The following is a 20,463-nucleotide window of genomic DNA, read 5'->3' as shown; positions in this document are numbered from 1 at the left end:
GAAGGGGGATGTTCCAGCTTTACGACACTTACATCATACATATCATCAAACATATTGTCCAGGTGCCCAAGTTTTTTCTTCAACATCTCCAAAACATGCTCTGTCTGATTTTCTGTAAATGGCCCACTGATGAGGTAGTCTTGTTGCTGTTTCAGCTGTTGAAGTGATGATATAAACATCTGAAACAAGAATGATTATCAGAGAAAGAAGCGATTCCTGATAGAACAAATAACAAATCCAACTTTGACTCTCAATCAATCAATCAATCAATAGGGACATACATTGCCTCACCCACCCTATACTGCCATCCCAAGTGAAGCAAGTCTTCATGCAGGTGCCCTTCCTATACAAACAGTTCCATCAACTGACTGTAGCCATGAGCTTTGTGGATGCCCTCTCGGCCTCCTCCACTCACTATTGCCTCTTACAGGAACCACCCAGTGAGCAGGGTTAAATTTTGGACAGTGTGCCACATATCCATATATCCAGAGTTGGTGTTCACAGACTATGCAGGTAATAAATAGGCTTCAATTCAGTCTCACGGCCAGCATAGTAGCCAACTCGACAAATTACCCATAACACACACACACACACACACAGAGAGAGAGAGAGAGAGAGAGAGAGAGAGAGAGAGAGAGAGAGAGAGAGAGAGAGAGAGAGAGAGAGAGAGAGAGAGAGAGAGAGAGAGAGAGAGAGAGAGAGAGAGAGAGAGAGAGAGAGAGAGAGAGAGAGAGAGAGAGAGAGAGAGAGAGAGAGAGAGAGAGAGAGAGAGAGAGAGAGAGAGAGAGAGAGAGAGAGAGAGAGAGAGAGAGAGAGAGAGAGTGAGAGAGAGAGAGAGAGAGAGAGAGAGAGAGAGAGAGAGAGAGAGAGAGAGAGAGAGAGAGAGAGAGAGAGAGAGAGAGAGAGAGAGAGAGAGAGAGAGAGAGAGAGAGAGAGAGAGAGAGAGGAGAGAGAGAGAGAGAGAGAGAGAGAGAGAGAGAGAGAGAGAGAGAGAGAGAGAGAGAGAGAGAGAGAGAGAGAGAGAGGAGAGAGAGAGAGAGAGAGAGAGAGAGAGAGAGAGAGAGAGAGAGAGAGAGAGAGAGAGAGAGAGAGAGAGAGAGAGAGAGAGAGAGAGAGAGAGAGAGAGAGAGGAGAGAGAGAGAGAGAGAGAGAGAGAGAGAGAGAGAGAGAGAGAGAGAGAGAGAGAGAGAGAGAGAGAGAGAGTGAATGGCTTGGAAAAAATGGAGACCTGCTCCGGCCACCCCTGTCAGGGAGTCCTGAAGAGCTGACATCAGACCAGATAGGTTAATAGTAACCATACCCTGCAAACCCACCTCATGTCTCTCATTATGAACATGTCCCAGAATCACATGTTCCAGGTAGGTAAGGTTTTCATCCAGCTTTTCTTCAAGGTCCGTTTCTGTCATACATTGCAATCGCCTGTAGCTGGATTTGAGAGAGGCCAAGTCTTGGTAGTAGACTATATCTATATCATCCTCTGAAAAAGAAGTTTGTGGTGTGTCATTATCTCATCATTCACAGCCCCAGTCCACAGTTGTCAACAAAATCTGTGACTGATGCATTGATTTTCTCCTAGCGTTCTTTTTCCTTACAGACTTGAATTTTTGCTTCAACATTATAAGCCTTTGGTCTGTTTCACTGTAGTAATATATTCTACTGCAGTATGAAATACTATAGCTGGGCATGATAACAGAAAACCTTATTCCCGATACTGTACCCGATAACTGATAATGGAAAACCTTATCGGTGATGATCGATATTCGTTAACTGGAGACACAAAAACAGACGATAACCGATAACCGATACCCAATATAAATCCACAATTCCGATACTAGCTAGCAATAAGTCCAATAGGTGAAAACAATACTACAGTCGTCCCTCAAATAGTACGGTTTCCAATAGTTCGGTTTCAGTTTTATACGGATTGTCATGGAAGATCTTTAAGGATTTTTAAATTTCTTGCTCATTGGGATATTTAAAAATCTTTAAAAATCTTCTTAGAAAATCCACATAAAACCAAGACTGAACTATTGGAAACCGTACTATTTGAGGGACGACTGTATATTAATATTTCAAATAAAAAAACATAGATGAATTCAAATTTTCATTACCTGTATTTTAGAAAACTTACAAAACCTGAAAACCACACATTGACACGTACATATGGACGGTAATACTAGAAACGCCTGAACCTGTGTTGTTATTTGGCATCCCCACCGTCAAATTGTTTACAAACACTGGTCTCTCATGAACTGCACATGCTCAGACCAGCAAGTGTAGACCTGTACAGTCTCACAAAGCTTTTTAACTGTAATTAGGAGTTGCTGGAAGGCTGAATAAGACACACAGTACCACTACCATCATCTTCGCTGTTTCTAGAACAACACTCTACGAGTTGTATTTATATGTACAGAGTGTCATTCTAGAAATAGCGAGGATGGTGGTACTGTATGTCTGATTCAGCCTTCCAGCAACTCTTAATGTGTTATAAAGCTTTGTGAGACTGTACAGGTCTATGTTTCCTGGTCTGAGCATGCGCAGTTCACGAGAGACCAGTGTTGTAAACAAAAGCGCCAGCTTTTGACGATGGGACACCAAATAACACAACACCAGGTGCCTTCAATACTCACAAATGCATGCTCACAAATGAACATAGCTGGGCACGATAACAGAAAACTTTATTCCCGATACCCGATAACTGGTAATGGAAAACCTTGTCGGTGATAACCGATATTCATTAACTGGACACAAATATGGGCGATAACTGATACCCGATACCCGATATAAATCCACAATTTCGATACTAGCAAGCGATAAATCCGGTAGGCGAAAACGATACTATATTGATATTTCAAATAAAAAAAAACATAGTTGAATTTAACTTTTCATTATCTATATTTTTCAAAACTTACAAAACCGGAAAACCACACGCTGACTCGTACATATGGACGGTAATACTAGAAACGCCTGAACCGGTGCTGTGTTATTTGCCGTTCCCACCGTCAAAAGATGGAGCTTTTGTTTACAAACACAGGTCTCTCAAGAACTGGCCCATCTCTACTTATTCAGTTATTCTTACTTATCACCATTAACACTTTAACAGTCACTTCAGTAAAGAAGCACTGAAGCACTGGGAACCGGAACACTGGCACTCACTCCATCACTTGAGTCACTGAGAGGCCACGCGCCAAGCCCCCATGTGATAACACAAGCCGCTGGTTTCTGTTTGCGCGATTTACAACGGGATCACAGATTTCTGGCAGTGAGTAATCATTTTTTGGACAAAGTTAAATAATTTTTCTCTCTGATAGAGTTTTTTGAGTCTAAAAAAAAAAATAATAATAAATAAAAAATAAATAAATAAAAAAAAAATAAAGTTATTTGATGTTGTGATCTAAGTATGAAATACAGTATCCTCTCGAGTTTCGCGCTATCCGAGTTTCGCGATCCTCGAGTTTATCGCTTAGTCCTAAATTCTTACCATCACAACTTTCGCGCATTACCGCCACGACTTTCGTGCTCCTTTGACATGTACAGGTCACGTCTACCTACCGTCGGCGTCATGCCTTAAAAGGCAGAGTCCAACCATTGGGGTTATGGGTAACCGCGGTTGCCCGTATGCCCAACCGGGAGCGAGTTGTTGGTTGTTCGTATGAATGGAAAACGGTTGTGGGTACCTCACGGCTGTATGTAAACAAACAGACGACGGCAGTGGCTGAGGAGTGAGGAGCAGTGGAAGATGGCCCACCAAGAGACTCGTAAAATGGACTGGCAGAGCTGCTTAGCTTACTACTGATTCACAAGATAAGAGAACACCCCGTGCTGGGGAACCACAGTCCAAAAAACTTTTTTCTCGAGTCTATGAAAATTGTAGATCTCCCAGTGATGTTTTCCTCTTCTTCTTCTTTTGACCTGTAATGCATGGCAGCGACGGTGAAAAGTAACAGTGGAAAATACCAAAAGGGCATAGAAAACCATAATCAGGGAAAGAAAAGAACAGAAAAACGCGTAAGTTCAGGGTGAAGTGTATAAGTGCGCACTGTGAAGTAAATAAGGGCTGCTTTCACAGTCGTTTTGTTTGTTTTGATCGTTACCAATGGCGGCGATCGACGCTATAGTTTTCCACGTGAAATTGGCCTATCGGGTAGTGGTGGCTGCACAGATAGCGACAGGTGTTAAGAGTGTGTGGTAAGGTGCGGGGCGAGGCTAACCACGCAGCCGCCACGAGGTGCCTTTGTAAAGGCAATACCTCCGACACCATCACATCACATCACTACCCATCAGCCAGTTTCACGTGGAAATACTATAGCGGCGATCGCCGCCATTGGTAACGATCAATACAAACAAAATGACTGTGAAGGCGGCCGTAAGTGCATGTTGTGAAGTATAAAAGTGTGGAGAAGGAGGACCTAAGAAGCGATACAAAGCATTACAGGTCAAAAGAAGAAGAAGGTCCACTATGCCCTGGCCGGTGTTGCAAGAAATATCTTCCCGCTGATATTAGTCATTCTGCTGTCCACCACGCATGTGCGCTGTGGAAATACACAGCAATAAAAGGGTTAATTTGCCTAGATTTGTTCTTTTTTGTCCGCTTGTGGTCTTAGTGAGCGGTGAGGGAAATATGGAAGCAGTAAGCAAGTTGAACCTCTTTGCAAGCTATTTTACGATTGCGGAGGCAGTTTACGTTCAATAGGCATTGAAAAGTCAATCATGATGTTAGTGCTTTGATGATATATAACAGAAAGAGTTAGCAGATTATACCATAACACAGAAAACTACCAGAAGCTATAGGTTTGTCAAACTGTACACGGGTGACCGCGAGCAACCACCCTTACATTAGCAGACGACACCACGTCGATCCCAAGCGTGTATTCAGAACTGCCAGCCAATTGTAAGGCAGCCACCTTCAACTGCGGCTTCAGAACGACCTGTTCTCATTTCGCATTTTCTGCCTATTACCAAGGTATACGTATTTTGAGATAACAAGAGAGTAAAGTCGAAAAAAATTGTAATAACAAGGAAGTCAAGTCGAAAAAAAAGTTTTTTTTCCACGGGCCGTAACCAATAAGCACTTTTTCATGTATTTCAATACCTCGAGTTTCGCGATCCTCGAGTTTAGCGCTATACCTTCGGAATGAAGCAAGTGTGAAACTCGAGAGGGTACTGTATCTTCACCGAACATATTTCATACCCCGGTTTTTTTCATACAACACCGGGCGCCCGGGCCACGCATGCGCAGTAGGGAGGAGACAACATTGTTTTTCCGAGGCGGAAAAAAGTAGCGATTATCGCTAGTTTGATTACAAAAGTAACAAAGATACCGATACTTATATAAATAAGTAGCGGATGGCCAATAACCCAATTTTTTTTATCAGCAATAAAGTAGCGCAATAACTTATCGCGATAATGTCCAGCTATGCAAATGAATATGGAATATCAGTACACTCGGCCCTCGATTTAACAGACCCCGATTTAACGGATTTCGGATTTAACCCGGTAGCAGCGACGGGCCAAATTTGTGGCTTTACCGTGTACCAGCGATGGGCCAAATTTCTGCCCTGATATAAACCTCCCAAGATAGATGATGCATAAACTGATCACAAATGCTTTGATATATATTATGAAATGATTTGCGTGAGTGATGATTCTTTCTCATTATTCTGCTTATAGGGGCCTTTAACCTAACCTAACCTAACCTGACCTAAGAAACATGACCCCCGCAGCTACCGGGTTAACGGACCACAAAATCTCAAAGGACAAATACCCTGCAACGGACATTCGGACATTCTGTCCATTGCCGGGTAGATTTGTCTGGTGTGACACCAGCTTTAGAAACGTCAAAACCCTAAAATAATAGCAATATCACACAAAGTGATATTTTTCATCAGAACTGCTTGCATCACCTCCCTTAAGGAGGTCGAGGAGGGTGAGGCCCCCCTCCCCCCTCCTGTAAGGAAGGTTAGGTTAAGTTAGGTTTGGTTAAATTTATATGGCTCGCGGTTTGGGGTGGCGGAAATACGAAGCGTGGGACGGGACATGGCGGCGGTGTGTGTGGTCCAATTCGTAGGCCTGTGTTGTGAGAAATACCTCTTTGCAAGAACAAGTCACGCTGCTGTCCACCACGCATGCATACAGGGGAAATACACAGCAGGAAAAACATTAATTTACCTGGTTGTTCTCAATTAGTGTGTCCACTTCTGAGTGTGAGCGGTGAGTGAAATGAATAGACAGTATGCATGTTGAACCTCTCTCTGTGAATTATTTCGCGACTGCGGTGGTGGGTGGCGGCGGGTGCAACACCCGTACCAAGAAGCAGAAGAGGAAGTAATTGGAAAATTTCTATTTGAAGACGTAAGACTGAAGGAGAAAAAAAAGAGATACTACATCAGATGTGGAATGCAAGAGAAAAAAGATTAGAAGAATTGCAAGACCAAGACGAATAGACAACAGGAGGTGCCGTTGTAAAGGCAATACCTCTGACACCATCACAAGTCAGTCATTTAATGATTTGTGACAGAAACAATTATCACATTATTTCATAACACACTGAAAAGTGAAAAAAAATGTTTCGTCTGCCCATGCGAGACTAGCACACTTGTAGAATTTTACCCATACACATAAACAATTTGGTGCAAGTCCAGACTGCATTGTTTCAAAACAAAGGCTGCCTGTCTTTCACATCCCTCCTAAACCCTCATTGGTGCACCAGACACAACTCTTAATTTATTCACCAGAAACTAAACGCCATCTCGCCCTTGCCACTCCATTACACAAGACACTACTCAACAGTCATATAAATTCATATTTGTATAGCAAATATGGTGAGTTACAGAAAATACAAGTAGGAGTGTGTTGTGTGGAGATGTCAGTTTCTACAGATGAGAGGGTGGAAGGTTGTCTCAAGCCACCATCTAATCAGCAACAAACAGAGTTATAGTGGGCAGAGCTTATTTAAGGAACTCACAAAATTAACTATAGGAATGGTAGTAGAGATCTTGGGTTGAGCCATGGTAGTAAGTGCCCTTTTGGATAAATCAACGAGTATGAGCCTGAGTCAAAATCTTACACTCAACTAGCTACCAACAGTACCAGCTGGCAGGCACGAGGATGTCCGGTGCAGTTTGAAAATTAATATCCAGTGTGGAAAGTAAAAATTAATGTTGAAATGATAGTGACTGCCTGTTGAAACAATGGAAAAAGGGTAGGTATTTTGAAATGTAAAGAGGAAAATGTTGAATAATGAATAGTTGAACAATGGGACATTCCTGTATATATTATAATAGTTTAAAAAAAAAAAATTTTACGATTTCAAAAGTTGTAGGTTTACACAGTGGCATGCATATAATTATATCAAAAGAAAACCAAAAGAAAGCCCCAAAAAGCATATTAATTACCTCTTTCTGTAGACTGCGGTTGTTCCTCCTGACCCTCTGATTCACTGAACTCATCTTCTGACTTTGGACTTCTGTTAGGTTTCCGGTACCTCCTTAGTTCAGAAACTAAACGACTCCCCACAGCATCATGCTTCTCCATCCCTGCCAGCATGGTCTGATGAAGTGTTTTCATTTTGGAAGTTGAAGCACAGTTCTCTAAATCTTTTTCAGAGTCATACACTGTTGATGTGCCACTTTTTGATGTATTTTTCTGTCTAACACCTTTTTTCAGGGAGGAGCCTTGCTTTCTTTTCGACCAGACAGACATTTTCCTCCCCTCTTTCATAGATTTCTTTTTGCTCTTAACTCTTTTCTCTTCTTGTTCATTATCAAAAGTCAAATTACAGATTTTCTTGCAGCCCTTCCCAGCAGCCTTTTTTTTTCTAGCAGTGGGTGTCAATAATTTGGGGGGAGTTCTATCAGATTTTTCACTACTTTTCAATACTTTGGAAGGAGTATTAAATTCACTGTGCAGTTTCTCAGTTCCCTTGTTTTCCATGCTTTCTGACTCAGCAGATTTTGATCCTCTCCTTCCTTTTTTCACAGGGCATCTTCCCTTGCCTGTGCTCTTAAATATATATTCATCATCTCGCTCTGGGTTACTTTTACCTACTTTTTTCTCCTTCTTCTTCTTATATTCTTCAAAAAATTTCACATGTTTTTCAGTTTCAATTGCAGTGTCACTGTCTTCACTGAAATCCACATCACACCAAAAATTCAAATATGCATTTCTTTTTCTTAGTCTACAGCTCCTTCTCAGGCGCAATTCATCTTCCTCCATCACTGAATCTCGTTCAATCTGGTCTAATTCTTCTGCTTGTGTGACACACTTTTCATCGGATTTTTTCTTCTTTGGTGAAGAAACATATCTCTTATTTACTGGAGCAGATTTTCCTTTTTTCTTTGGAGTCAAAGTTTTTGTAGGCATCAAGTCTTCACCCGATCCATCATCACCAGTTAATTTCATTTTGAGATTGTTACAGTCTTTCAAAACTTGTTCCTCTCTGTTAGCTTTCTGTCTCTTTATCTGCTTAACACACTTTTTGCTATTAGAGACTGACTGGTTGTTTGATTCTGCTTTATCTTCTTTGCCTCCTGGATGTCCCTTTTTCCTTTTATTTGACTGTTTAACATTACTGAGGACATTCCGAGCCTTATCTCTGCTAATTAATTCACTAGCTGAACTTTGAAGAGAACTATAGTCAGGTTCATGCCCAAGAATTTCTGGTTGTATATTTCCTTTACAAGCATCAACTTGTTTTGGGTTTGAAGCTTGTAATGATATTGAGTAAAAATCATGAACACATAATCTGCTTTTCAATGCTGTATCTGATCCAGATATATGACTTGTAATCTGTTCCTTTTTACTTTTTTTTTTCTGATTCATATAAGAGTTAATCTCTACATCTCCAGTGTTGTGACATACCTTCTTTTTTCTTAAACCTTTTCTTTTCATGTATGTTTCATCATTATAATTTAAGAACCTGAAACTTCTAGGTGATTGTTTTGAAGGGTGATTTTTCTTCCTTCCTTCCTGAGCAGCTTCCTGATTGTCAAACATAGTAGACTTTATTAAAGGTTCCTTATCTAACTCAGTAGACTGAGTACAGCTTTGAAAACTCTGTGGATAGTCATTTCTATGGTTATTTTCTTCATTTAAATGTGACACCAACCCTTGTGGTGTTTCCATTGCATCAGGCATTTCCTGGGAATCATTTTTGTTTGTAGAGACTGAGTCCAAGTCTTCCTCAAATATATTCTCTGTATCCTTTTTCTTGTCACATATGAACAATGAATTACAGGTGTCAGTTGTCTGTATTCGTTGCTGTTTTCTTTTGGGTACACAGTCCCTTTTCTCCACACACGAAGGAAAACCTTTGAATAATGCTGTACCATGAGCCAACTCACTTTCTTCCACCTCAGAGCCATCACTTGAACATGATACATGCTCTGCGGCTAAGTGTCTTACATTTGTTGGAACATGCTTTTGCCTTTTTCCCTTTTCACAGTTATGGGCTACTTTTTCTAACACATTTTCTTTACCAACTCTGCAAGGAGCTTTAGTCTGAAATTCTAATTTTATTCCATCAGTGTACCCAACAGGGTCTATTTCTGGTGCTCCAATATTGCAGGCTAAGTTTCCTTGCACCAAAGAGTCTTTAACTGTGCATGATCTTTTGCTTCTATCTGCCAATTTCTTTAAATTAGTTGGAATATATTCCAGCTCAGGATTTAGCATACCCCTTTTACTTTTATTCCTTTTCCCTTTACAGGTCACCTGTTGGGGAACATATTCTTCATCACCTCTGTAAGGAGCATTATCTTGAAATTCCAACTTTATTGTAGGTTTATCAACATAGCTAGAAGGTTCTGAAATTTCTTCATTATTAGGACACTTGATACTACAAGTTTCCAAGACATTTTGGCCACTGCTTTCTTTATTTTCTTCATGTGCTGAATCTGCTATAGCACCACAAGGATTTTCACATGCACTACTTGAAGCACTGTTGTACTGTAATAACTCATGCTTGAACTGGTGAATTTCTGTTTGCAAGTGGTGTGTTTCATTCACTGTGGGAAGGATATCTTCCATAGCATTATCCTTGCCTGCCACATCATATTTGCTACTGGTAGTCTTTCCTATCCATTCATCCTCATCCTCTTGGTATGAAACTTTTGAAATTACTGTCAAACTTTCATGTACTCTTCTCTTTTTCCTAATATTTTGTGTCTGACAATTGGTCTTTATTTTTGGTGTCTCAAAAGATTCACACTGTTCCTTTTCCAGAGCCTGGTCAGTCATTGATGTCATTAGCCTTGGAGGCAAATACTCCTGCCCTACATTTCTTGTGTTAGGCATTTCCTGGCAAGCATATTTTTCTGTAGAATCAGAGCAATCAAGCAAGTCTTCCTTCAGTACATTTACATATCTTGCATGGGAATCATTCATAGGAGTAGTTAAGGAAAAACTGTCTTTGGGTGCCTCTTCTTGGATAAATTCTCCATTACACTCCACAAGCACAGGTACAGCTTCTAACATTTGTGCAGTGTTGAGTGCGTTTTCTGAATCTGTCGTCCAGTCTCCTGATGTTGAAGCACATTCTGGCTCAGAACTTGAGAGGTTCCTCCATTCAGTTGTACTTATGGGTGTATTTGTTTCTAGTAGGTAATCATCATGAATCTGACAAGACAATGCATCATTGTGATCTTCCATTTTTATTTCAAGTTCATCACCATTTAGAATAGGCTTATCCACTTCCAAAGATCTCAAATTTTGTTCATTTTCATTAAAGTTAGATGAAGGGTTTAGAGAGTTACATGAATCCCTTTCATGGGATCCTATATTTTCCTCTCTTACTACATCCAACAGAGTGGAATTATCCTCAGTAATGTGGAACTTGCTATTTCTATCGACCTCATGGGCTGTGTCTCTAGCTGTGGATCTGTCAGATCGTGGCTCAAAATGAACATTTTCCAATTCTGAATTGCTCATCAGAGAATTACAAGTATTTGTACTCACACTACATGAAACATTACTGCCATTCACTGTATCATATTGATACATATGGATCTCTGAATCTGGTAACATTTCATTACTTTCATTTAAGGATGAGACAGAAGTATTGTACGTTCCATCTGAAGTTATATCACTACACTGATATGCAGGTTCCACTTCTCTTTCAGTACTGTTTTCAAGATTTTCATTATTATAAGGGATACTTGTAAAATTACCTTTAGTGTACTCTAAGCTATTATGAAATGATTTTGTCCCATTGAAAATGTCATGTACAGAGATACCACATGGTAAATCCATCTCTTTCTCTTCTGTTTCAGAGTTTACTTCCTCCAAATAATTACTTCTAGAGGGTTTGAAGCTGCTGTCACAATCACTGATATCTCCCATCATGGATTCATTGCATTCATCTCTATTGCCTTCGTGTTCTTCATTGAACCTTGTGTTAGTCCTGTAAAGAAAAAAAATAGAAATTCAGGATAACTTTACCATTACAATCATTATACAGTCATACCTCGGTTTACGAGTTTAATTTGTTCTGGAATTTCACTCACAAATCAAAATACTCGTAAACAAAAACGAAATACCCCATTTAAATTAATGGGAATCCCATTAATGCATCCTATATCCCCAAAAATATGAATATAAAAAGCATGCTGCATGTTATTTTATACAGAATAAAAGTAATTCTACAAACAACTAGCAATGATAAATAGTATATATATATATATATATATATATATATATATATATATATATATATATATATATATATATATATATATATATATATATATATATATATAATATAGTATATTAATATACAGTACCCTCCCGAGTTTCGCGCTCGCTTTGTTCGCAGGTATAGCGCTAAACTCGCAGATCGCAAAACTTGGGGTATTGAAAACGCTGAAAAAATGCTTATTGGTTCCAGGCCGTGTAGAGGCTGACTTTTTTTTCCCACTTTACTCCCTTGTTATCTTAAAATCCATACTGTGTAAAAAGGAAGAAAATGTGGAGAGAGAACGGGTCATTTTGAAGCTGAAGCTGAAGGTGGCTGGCTGCCTTACGACTGGCTAACAGTTCTGAAAACATGCTTATGATTGGCCGAGTCTCACGACGTCATCGATGGTGCTCATCCAATCAGCGGCCTTTAACTATGATGAAACGAAAGCTTTGTGAATCTGAAGTCAACGTTGATAGTTACATCATTAGTTCATAGCTTTTACCGCAGGCCATTAGCGCGCATCTCTGTGAATCTCGCCACAGCACGTGTGAACACGGTCACCAAACCTCTAGTTTCTCAAAAATTTTGTACTGAGATTCCAAGTCGGCTGCATTTCACGGGAAACTCATCGAAATTCTAGTCAGAAACTCAAGTCACCAGCATGTTGGTTATTTTCTCATGAGGTCAGTAAGTTGTGGTCACAAGAAGAAGAAGAGTGTATCAGCTGATCGGTTAAGTAGCAACCTGCGTGTTTATTCAAGTACCAAAATGAGTTCCACGAAGCTAGATAAGCTTAGAGTAGCCAGGTTGAGCAGGGCTTGGACTGAGTCTTGTCCAAGCATAGCCCCATCGTGTCTGGGTCCTCACTGCTAAGTTCTCGTGGCAATTAACAATAGCAAGCTGTAACACACTCTCCTTTTGCCTCCGAGCTAACCACTCACAAGCCAACTGATGCTTTCTTTTCATTTTTTTTCTTTTTTCTTTTTCTTCAGCAAAAACCACAAAGCAAACTCTGCAATGTCTGGATCCATTGTTTGTTTTGCTTTTCAGCTGATATATCCCAGAATGCAACTTGAGGATAAATTCAAGGCAGAAAATTGTTGGGAGATAATTTCGGTGGGAAATTCCCAAGAAACTAGCTTGTGTGACCGCGGCTTTAAGCTGCTGGTGTCACAGTGGGCCTTTTTCCTCCAATCGCATTGGCGATAGGGGTGACCGGCAACTCCAACTTTTCTGGGTGTGCATCACACATGGCCAAGGTCGGTTGTCCGTATTCACAAGGTAAACAAAGCAGTCATCCTGCATCAATTAAATAGTAAACAGAGCAGCTCTGCCAGTCTACTTTAATTTTTAATTTGAACTACTTTAGTTTCTTGGTTGGCCATTTTCCACTGCTCCTCACTCCTCAGTCACTGCCATCGTCTGTTTGTTTACATACTGACGCGCGGTTGCTTGTACCCCCAACCGTTTTCCATTCGTATGGACAAACACAGTTGCCAAGTTGGAGAAAAACAGCAAGTGTGACACCGCCATAAAGAATTGCGCATGACGCCGACGGTAGGTAGACGTGACCCGTACATGTCAAAGCAGTGCAAAACTCGATGGTATGAATTTAAGATTGAGCCTGAAACTCGAGGATCGTGAAACTTGGGAGGGTACTGTATAAATTTAATAATATTTATCATGTATTATAATATATAAATAATTTAGTGCTGAAAACACCGATCACACACTAGAGCACAAACGTAAGAGGACATGAGCGCACGTTGCTACCTCTGCGAGTGTACAAAGCGGACTAAGGCGGTGTCACACTGGGTGTTTTCTTCCAACCGTTGGAGCTAGGAGCAACTGCAGTTCCCCATACAGCCAACCGGGAGTAAGTTGTTGGTTTGGTTAAACACTACTGTCCTCCCATCTTTGAAGCCATGATTGTACCCACGATGGCTTCTTCCATACAGTTGACTGTAGCAACAAGTCCATAATTTGAGTAACAGCAGCACAAGCCACAACAGCCCTTACTGGTTTGTTTACATTGTGGATATCGGCAACCGACCTTAGTCGTGTGTGACAAACAACCAGAATAGTTGGAGTTTCCGGTTGCATCCACCGCCAATGCAGTTGGAGGAAAAAGGCCCAGTGTAATACCAGCCTGAGACCCCATTCCCATTGTTTTCTGCTCTGAGTGCTCTCGTCTTGCGGAAAACAATGGGAACCCAGGCTCACGTCCTTGACTCGTACAAACTGGATACTCGTACACAGAGACACCACTCATAAACCAAGGCATTTTTATTGATTTTCTTTTGCTCGTAAATCAAAACACTCATAATCTAAGGCACTCGTCAATTGTGGTATTACTGTACTTTTTATCGGCATTTGGCAAAGTGAGAGAATAGAGGGAAATTTAGAAGGTGGAGAAGTGAAGAGAGAAGTAACAGGAGAATGGATAAGGGAGGAATATGTACTATCAACTAAGGCCATTTATTGTTGGAAATGTTATGACATCTCGGTCCCAAGAGGACACACAATCCACTAGACAGCCTACCTCGGTTCCTTGGATAGAGGCATGTGCCCTTGTTCAGTCCAGGGGACAATTTGGCCTGAAGGGGATGAGAGAATGTAAGGAGGAGGCAGACTGTTAAAGGAACCAGAGAAGGAAAGACGTGCAGGGCCGGATTATCCTATACGCCAAGTATGGCATGGCGTAGGGCCCCAAGCACTGAGGGGCCCACAAAACCTAATAGACCCAACCCATAATTGGGCCCCCACATAATGGAAATCCCAGAAATGCCTGTAGCCTCAGGGAGATCAGTATGCTTCGTTGGACTGTTGATTGAAAAAAAAAAATAGATAAAAATAAAATAGCGAAAACTTCTTTGTGTTGGCAACACAAGTCAACAGTGCTTGCATTTTCTTTGAACTTGTGCAGGACTTATACACATATTCAGTTGGATCAACGAAGCACTAGAATTTACTAACAAAGGGATTGTCACCTAATGAAAATGGTACAATTCTAACCCTAAAAACATTCTTCCACACATTGGCATTTCCATTCTGAAACAGTGAAAGCACTGCACACAAACTAATCTAGCATCTATGGCATGTTAAGTGAAATTGCAGACAATGAGGAACTAAAAGGCGATGCTCGACTTGCTGTATCAGTTTTTGCAGAGAAAATGTGCCTTCTTGAAAATGCATTTATGTGTGTTCTTTGGAACAAAATCCTCCGGCGCTTTCAGAAAGCTAGTACTCTTCTCCAAAGCACAAATATTGATATCAACATGGCTGTATCATTGTTTCTATCACTTGAAAGTTTTGTTGCTGAGCTTCATGGTCAGTTTGATGAACTGGAGAATGATGTAAAAAATCTTATGGAAAATGTTCAGCAAGTATATGTATTGGAAAAGGTACGGAAGAGAAGACGGCGGCGTCAAGCTGATGATTCTGCTGAACATGATGCAGATCTTCAAAATGCACAAAAATTCCCTGTACAGAGTTTTGTTGTCATCATTGACAAGTTACATGCAAGTTTAGCTCAACGTCGCCAGGCTTATCACAAGATATCTGACGACTTTGCCTTTATCAAGTCATTGAGGGAGAATGATAGCCTACTGCACAGCTGAGAGTTGATGTATCCAGCTTGGTGGAAAAATACATCAATGACTTGGAACCCCACTGCAAGGATGAATTTGTAACATTCTCAGAATTTGTAACCCATTTGAAGTTGGATCGTGATCCTCATGTCCTGTTAAAATACTTAAGAAAGAATCCAGTTGTAGAGGCAACATTTGCCAATGTTTCACCTGCTCTGCGATTGATCTTAACATTACCAGTCACGGTCTGCGAAGGTGAACGTTCATTTTCCAATCTGTCTTTGATCAAAAACAGATTTCGTTCAACAATGACTCAAAAACGACTGAATGCTTTGTCTGTTATGTCAATTGAAAATGATGTCACCTCCTCAATGACATTTGAAACCATAATTTAACGGTTTTCGCAAGATAAATCAAGAAAACGGGCATTGGTGTAGCTGCTATAGTTATCTATGTACATTAGTAAGGTATGTATGCTGCTGATACAGAATATAAAGAAAATAAAGATGATGACAATCTGTATTAAGTATATTGTATCATTAATTCATTCCGATGTTTCAATAAAATATGAAATTGTCCAGATCTTGCCCAATTTGTGCAGGGGGGGGGGGGGGCAAAACTGTGGGTGGCGCAGGGCCCAATGCAAGGTTAATCCGGGCCTGAAGACGTGTCTTCTGACTTCGTCCTCTGCCTCTACAAGAGCAGGATCTCTTGGTCTTGTGCAGGAGGACAGATGTGTGACTGAGAGTCCAAGGTAATCAATAGACCCCAAAAGTGTAAGTTCAGCTGAAGGTGTGTTCTTATATGTTGTACTGCTCCATATACTGTCTTTGTATGTATGTCTGTCAGTTGGACAGCCGAAGGCATTTTCTTAAGTTATACTGCTCCATATATTGTGTCTTGTACTATGAAGGAAAGTGACCAGGCGTTGCAAGATGGAGGTGAAGCGCCAGACCAATCCTCTCTTTAGGCCTGGTATCCCTCAACTTCCACGGGGGCAGACGAGGTATAAACCACAAGAACATTTAACATTTAATCGCCTCTTCACTTATCACACACGCAAGACTTGTCTGTCGCCGTAGGCGTGTAGCGACACCATCCACTGGATAGAGCGATGTGGGAGAATGGTAACAATCTCAGCGTTGAGCTACATTGCGTTGATGAGGAGTCCCGGATGGAAGGGCCCAGGAGCCACAAGGTGTAAGGTGTAAAGGGTCAGCGAAGGAAACACCTTACCAGCGGGAAGTCATCGGCTCGCCCTAAGTAGTCGAAGCAGTGAACGGTACCACACTGAGAGACGTCCACGTCGGGAAGGACTTCTTCTGACACTAAAAGCCTGGAACAACCCGTATCCCGAATGATGGTTGAGACCCTGGAACCGTTGATGGTGCCTGTTGTGTAGTACTTTTGACTAGAAGGCTTAGAGAGGCAGGACGCGATCTTTACATTTTCCTTGGAAGTGTCAGATTTAGGCTTTTGTTTAAACAAAGCTGGATTTTGAGGACAGTTTGGTCTAATGTGGCCTGGATCTCCACAATTATGGCACTTAACTGAATGAAGATGGTGATTTCCTTGGTGTGGGTGGAGATCCCTTTGAGGATGGTTTAGCAGGGAGCGGTCATTTGTTGTGCTCATTCACTGAAGGGCACCTTAAGGAGTAGCGGTGTACCGAAGCACAGATGTCGGCGCGCTTAACTGCTTCATCTAAGGTTCTAATGTTGTTCTCCTTCAGGAACATCTTTGCCCCTTTCAGTACAGTGGTGCCGACGTCGGCGTCACCAAATGGAAAGGGTTAATCCTCTTCTAAACCGCTTAACCCTTTTATTGCTAAACGCTTGCAGCAGGCGTTAGGCGTATTTGCTGGTGGCGTTAAACGCCCGCTGCGACCTCCACCTGCACTCAAATCTCCCCCATATGAGTGTTCCAACACTTATTCTCACAACACAGGATTGCCAATTAAGTGGATTCTTCACTAAATTTGGCAGAAAATCATACCAGCCCAGCACAGCAAATTTACGGACGAGTAACTGGTGGATGTTCTTGCCCAATATAGCGGCATTTTTGCATAGCTTCACCTATCATCGACTGATTCCTTGACCAAATAGTTGTAAATATTGCAGTTGGCAATTCTCCCTTGCCAAAATCTGAAGAAAAAAATGTCCGCAGTTCCCTCAATATGGCTGATCATCACGCACGCACCGACGTAAGTGTTAACATTCAACACTCCCTGAACATGCATGTACGTTCGCAAGAGAGGCATACATAACCGACTCCTATAGATCTGGACCTCCTCTTTCCAATGGTGTTTTTGGTTTATAGCTGTGATGAATAGTTTTTGAGATACAGAGGTTAAAAGAGACCCCCAGTTGGGCTGCCCAACTGCGCCTGAAGGGATAGTCGCGTCCACACTGCCCGCAAGGAAAGGGTTAATCCTCTGCCATTTCCTCTTAACCCTTTCATTCCTAAACGCTCGCAGCGAGTGTTAGGCGTATTTGCAGGTGGTGCTAAACGCTCGCTGCGAGCTCCAGCTGCACTCAAATCTCCCGCGTATGAGAGTGTTCCAACAATATTTCTCACAACACAGGATTGCCAATTGAGTGGGTTCTCCACTAAAATTTGGTGGAAAATCATATCAGCGCAGCGCGGAAAATCTACGGACGAGTAACTGGTGGAATGTTCTTGTCCAATATAGCGGCATTTTTGCATAGCTTCACCTATCACCTGACTGATTCTTTGACCAAATAGTTGTAAATATTGCAGTTGGCAATACTACCTTGCCAGAACCTCAAGAAAAGATGTCCGCAGTTCCCTCAAAATGGCTGATCATCGCGCACGCACTAACGTAAGTGTCCACATTCAACACTCCCTGAACGTGCATGTACGTTCGCAGGAGAGGCATACATAACCAACTCATTTGCATTTTTCTCTATCCTTTTCTTCCTTCTCTTGGTCATGATCTTCTTTTCTCTCTGCCTAATTCTTTCTTTTTCGCGCTCTTCTCGGGCTCTTTCTTCCTTTTCTCAGTCACATTCTTCTTTTTCCTTCTTCTCTTGTGTTTCACACTCACATTCGCCCCATTAGCGTGCCTGCTCCTCGGAGACAAAGGTCCTGAGGTTGTCCCCTTCATAGCCCAACTCTCGTCCTAGTTTGATCAGTTCCTGAATGGACGACATCTTCAACAGAACATTAATCGACCGGCACTAGTCAACAAAACACAAAACGAAAGAATACACTAAGAAAAGAAACAGGCAAGCTGTTCAACCCCCAATTAAACAAACACAAGAAAGCAAACAAGGAGACTACAACCCAAATGGGTGAGTTAAATCACCACAAAAATGTACGAAACTCGACCCAAGCTAATATGACAACATATTAGGCTAAAGGGGTCCAAGGTCGGAAGCGTTAAACTTTGCGCCTGACAAACACGAGGCCCTGAACCAGAATCATGTACGACGCACCTGGTATAGGAAAAGAAAGAGACTCAAAACAACAACCAATCACCAAAACACTTACTTTGAGCCCAGAAACAGCAAGTGGAGGTAGGGAACAATCCTGACCATCAATGGTGACTGGGGTGATTCATCTCGTCTCACAGCACCGGGAAGGAAGGAGGGATCCTGGCGAGGTCGCCACTTGTGAAGGAAAGTGACCAGGCGTTGCAAGATGGAGGTGAAGCGCCAGACCAATTCCCTTTTTAGGCCCAGTATCCCTCAACTTCCACAGGGGCAGACGAGATATAAACCACAAGAACGTTTAACATTTAATCACCTCCTCATTTATCACAGACACAGAAGTCTTGCCTGTTGCCGTAGACTTGTAGCGACACCATCCACTGGATAGGGCAATGCGGGAGAATGGTAACAATCCCGGCGTTGAGTTACATGGCGTTGACGAGGAGTCCTGGATGAAAGGGCCCAGGAGCCACAAGCTAGGTGGTGACGCGGCAGCGAGGCGGGGCCGTGACATCCAAGATGGAGACTTGACATGCAATTTGTGGCAAGTCTAGTAAAAAGCAACTTGCCAGTCAAGCTGCAGGGTAAGGCAAGTGAATGGCCAACAGTTCTATTTTGAGGTAACTTAATTCCCCAGCCCATCACTGGGAAGCTACTTGTCACTTACTTGGCCTCTGTGAACACATACTTGTTGGTCATTACTAATTGTTGTGTTTGATACTTTCAAAGAGGCCAGCAAGAGGGTTCAATGAATGTACATGTATGCACCAAAATTAGTAGTCTGGATATATATATTTTTTTAATAAAACACTTGAAAATGGGTTGCGTTTTCAACACCAGTGCGTCTTCGCTGCCAGCAGATACAGTGCTAATTAACTGAATATTGGCACAAATCCTGGTTCATTGCTCATGAAGCAATTTTACCATGGCATAACCTCATTAAAGTAGTATGCCAAGTTAATGCTAGAGTATTTTTAACAAAAAATATTTATGAAAACATTCATGAATACTTTCATGAAATATTCGTATTTGAATTGGAGTTCACAGTATTTCTCTGTATTCATATTAATTTTTGTAAACTTAATATCTTTGATTCAAAATGACTGTACTGTAAAATTATCAATTTTAGTGAACTGCCTGATGTGGAATGCCCCCTAAAACCCACTTAGCTGTGGGGTAACTCTTCAGCCAACTCGGTGGAGAGCTGGCTTTCCATCTGGCTGGTCGTGGATTCAGTCCCTGGCGCAAGGAAGTTTGTTTACCCCTTTCTGAGCTATACCAATTTTTTTGTGGTTTTCAAGACACTGAGATAATGTGAGTAATTAAGAAGATACACGTTCTCCACACTACACTGGTGGTCAGGCATCTTCCACAGCATTATGTTTCTCCCCTGCGTCAGGCCAGAAAGATGAATGGCACATTTCTCGGCGGGTTTCAAGGTTACCCGACCTAAGAAAACATAACATAATTAATTTCAGTAATATACACAGAAACTGATCTGGATCAGAGAAGAAAAGCAATGTAGCATTCCACCTGACATGGAAACCTCTGATAATTCATATACATGTGGGATACCTATTTACCTGACTCAGTAGAGAAATGGGTTCACTTGGGCTGGTCACTGGCTCAATTCCAGGCAAAGAAAAATTAAGTTTCACCTTTCCAGGCTAAATTCAATCCTTGTGTGTTTTGAAACACTGAGATAATGTGTACAGTAGAACCTCGTTTATCCAGCACCTAAAACAAC

General features: G+C 41.5%; 1 protein-coding gene across 4 annotated transcripts in view; it reads right to left on the bottom strand.

Moving 5' to 3' along the window:
• LOC126984373 (uncharacterized) overlaps positions 1-20,463 on the bottom strand; it is a 48,383-nt gene that overhangs the window by 2,188 nt on the left and 25,732 nt on the right. For all 4 annotated transcript variants that reach the window (XM_050838013.1, XM_050838006.1, XM_050838025.1 and 1 more), the window contains 3 exons: positions 7,395-11,398; positions 1,314-1,477; positions 33-179 (listed from right to left, as the gene is read on the bottom strand). In XM_050838013.1, coding sequence (XP_050693970.1) covers positions 33-179; positions 1,314-1,477; positions 7,395-11,398 — 4,315 coding nt within the window. The remainder of the gene's footprint in view (positions 1-32; positions 180-1,313; positions 1,478-7,394; positions 11,399-20,463) is intronic.

This window comes from Eriocheir sinensis, chromosome 5 (genome assembly GCF_024679095.1).
Source record: "Eriocheir sinensis breed Jianghai 21 chromosome 5, ASM2467909v1, whole genome shotgun sequence".
NCBI classification, from domain to species: domain Eukaryota; kingdom Metazoa; phylum Arthropoda; class Malacostraca; order Decapoda; family Varunidae; genus Eriocheir; species Eriocheir sinensis.
This window is presented reverse-complemented; position numbering and strand designations above follow the sequence as displayed.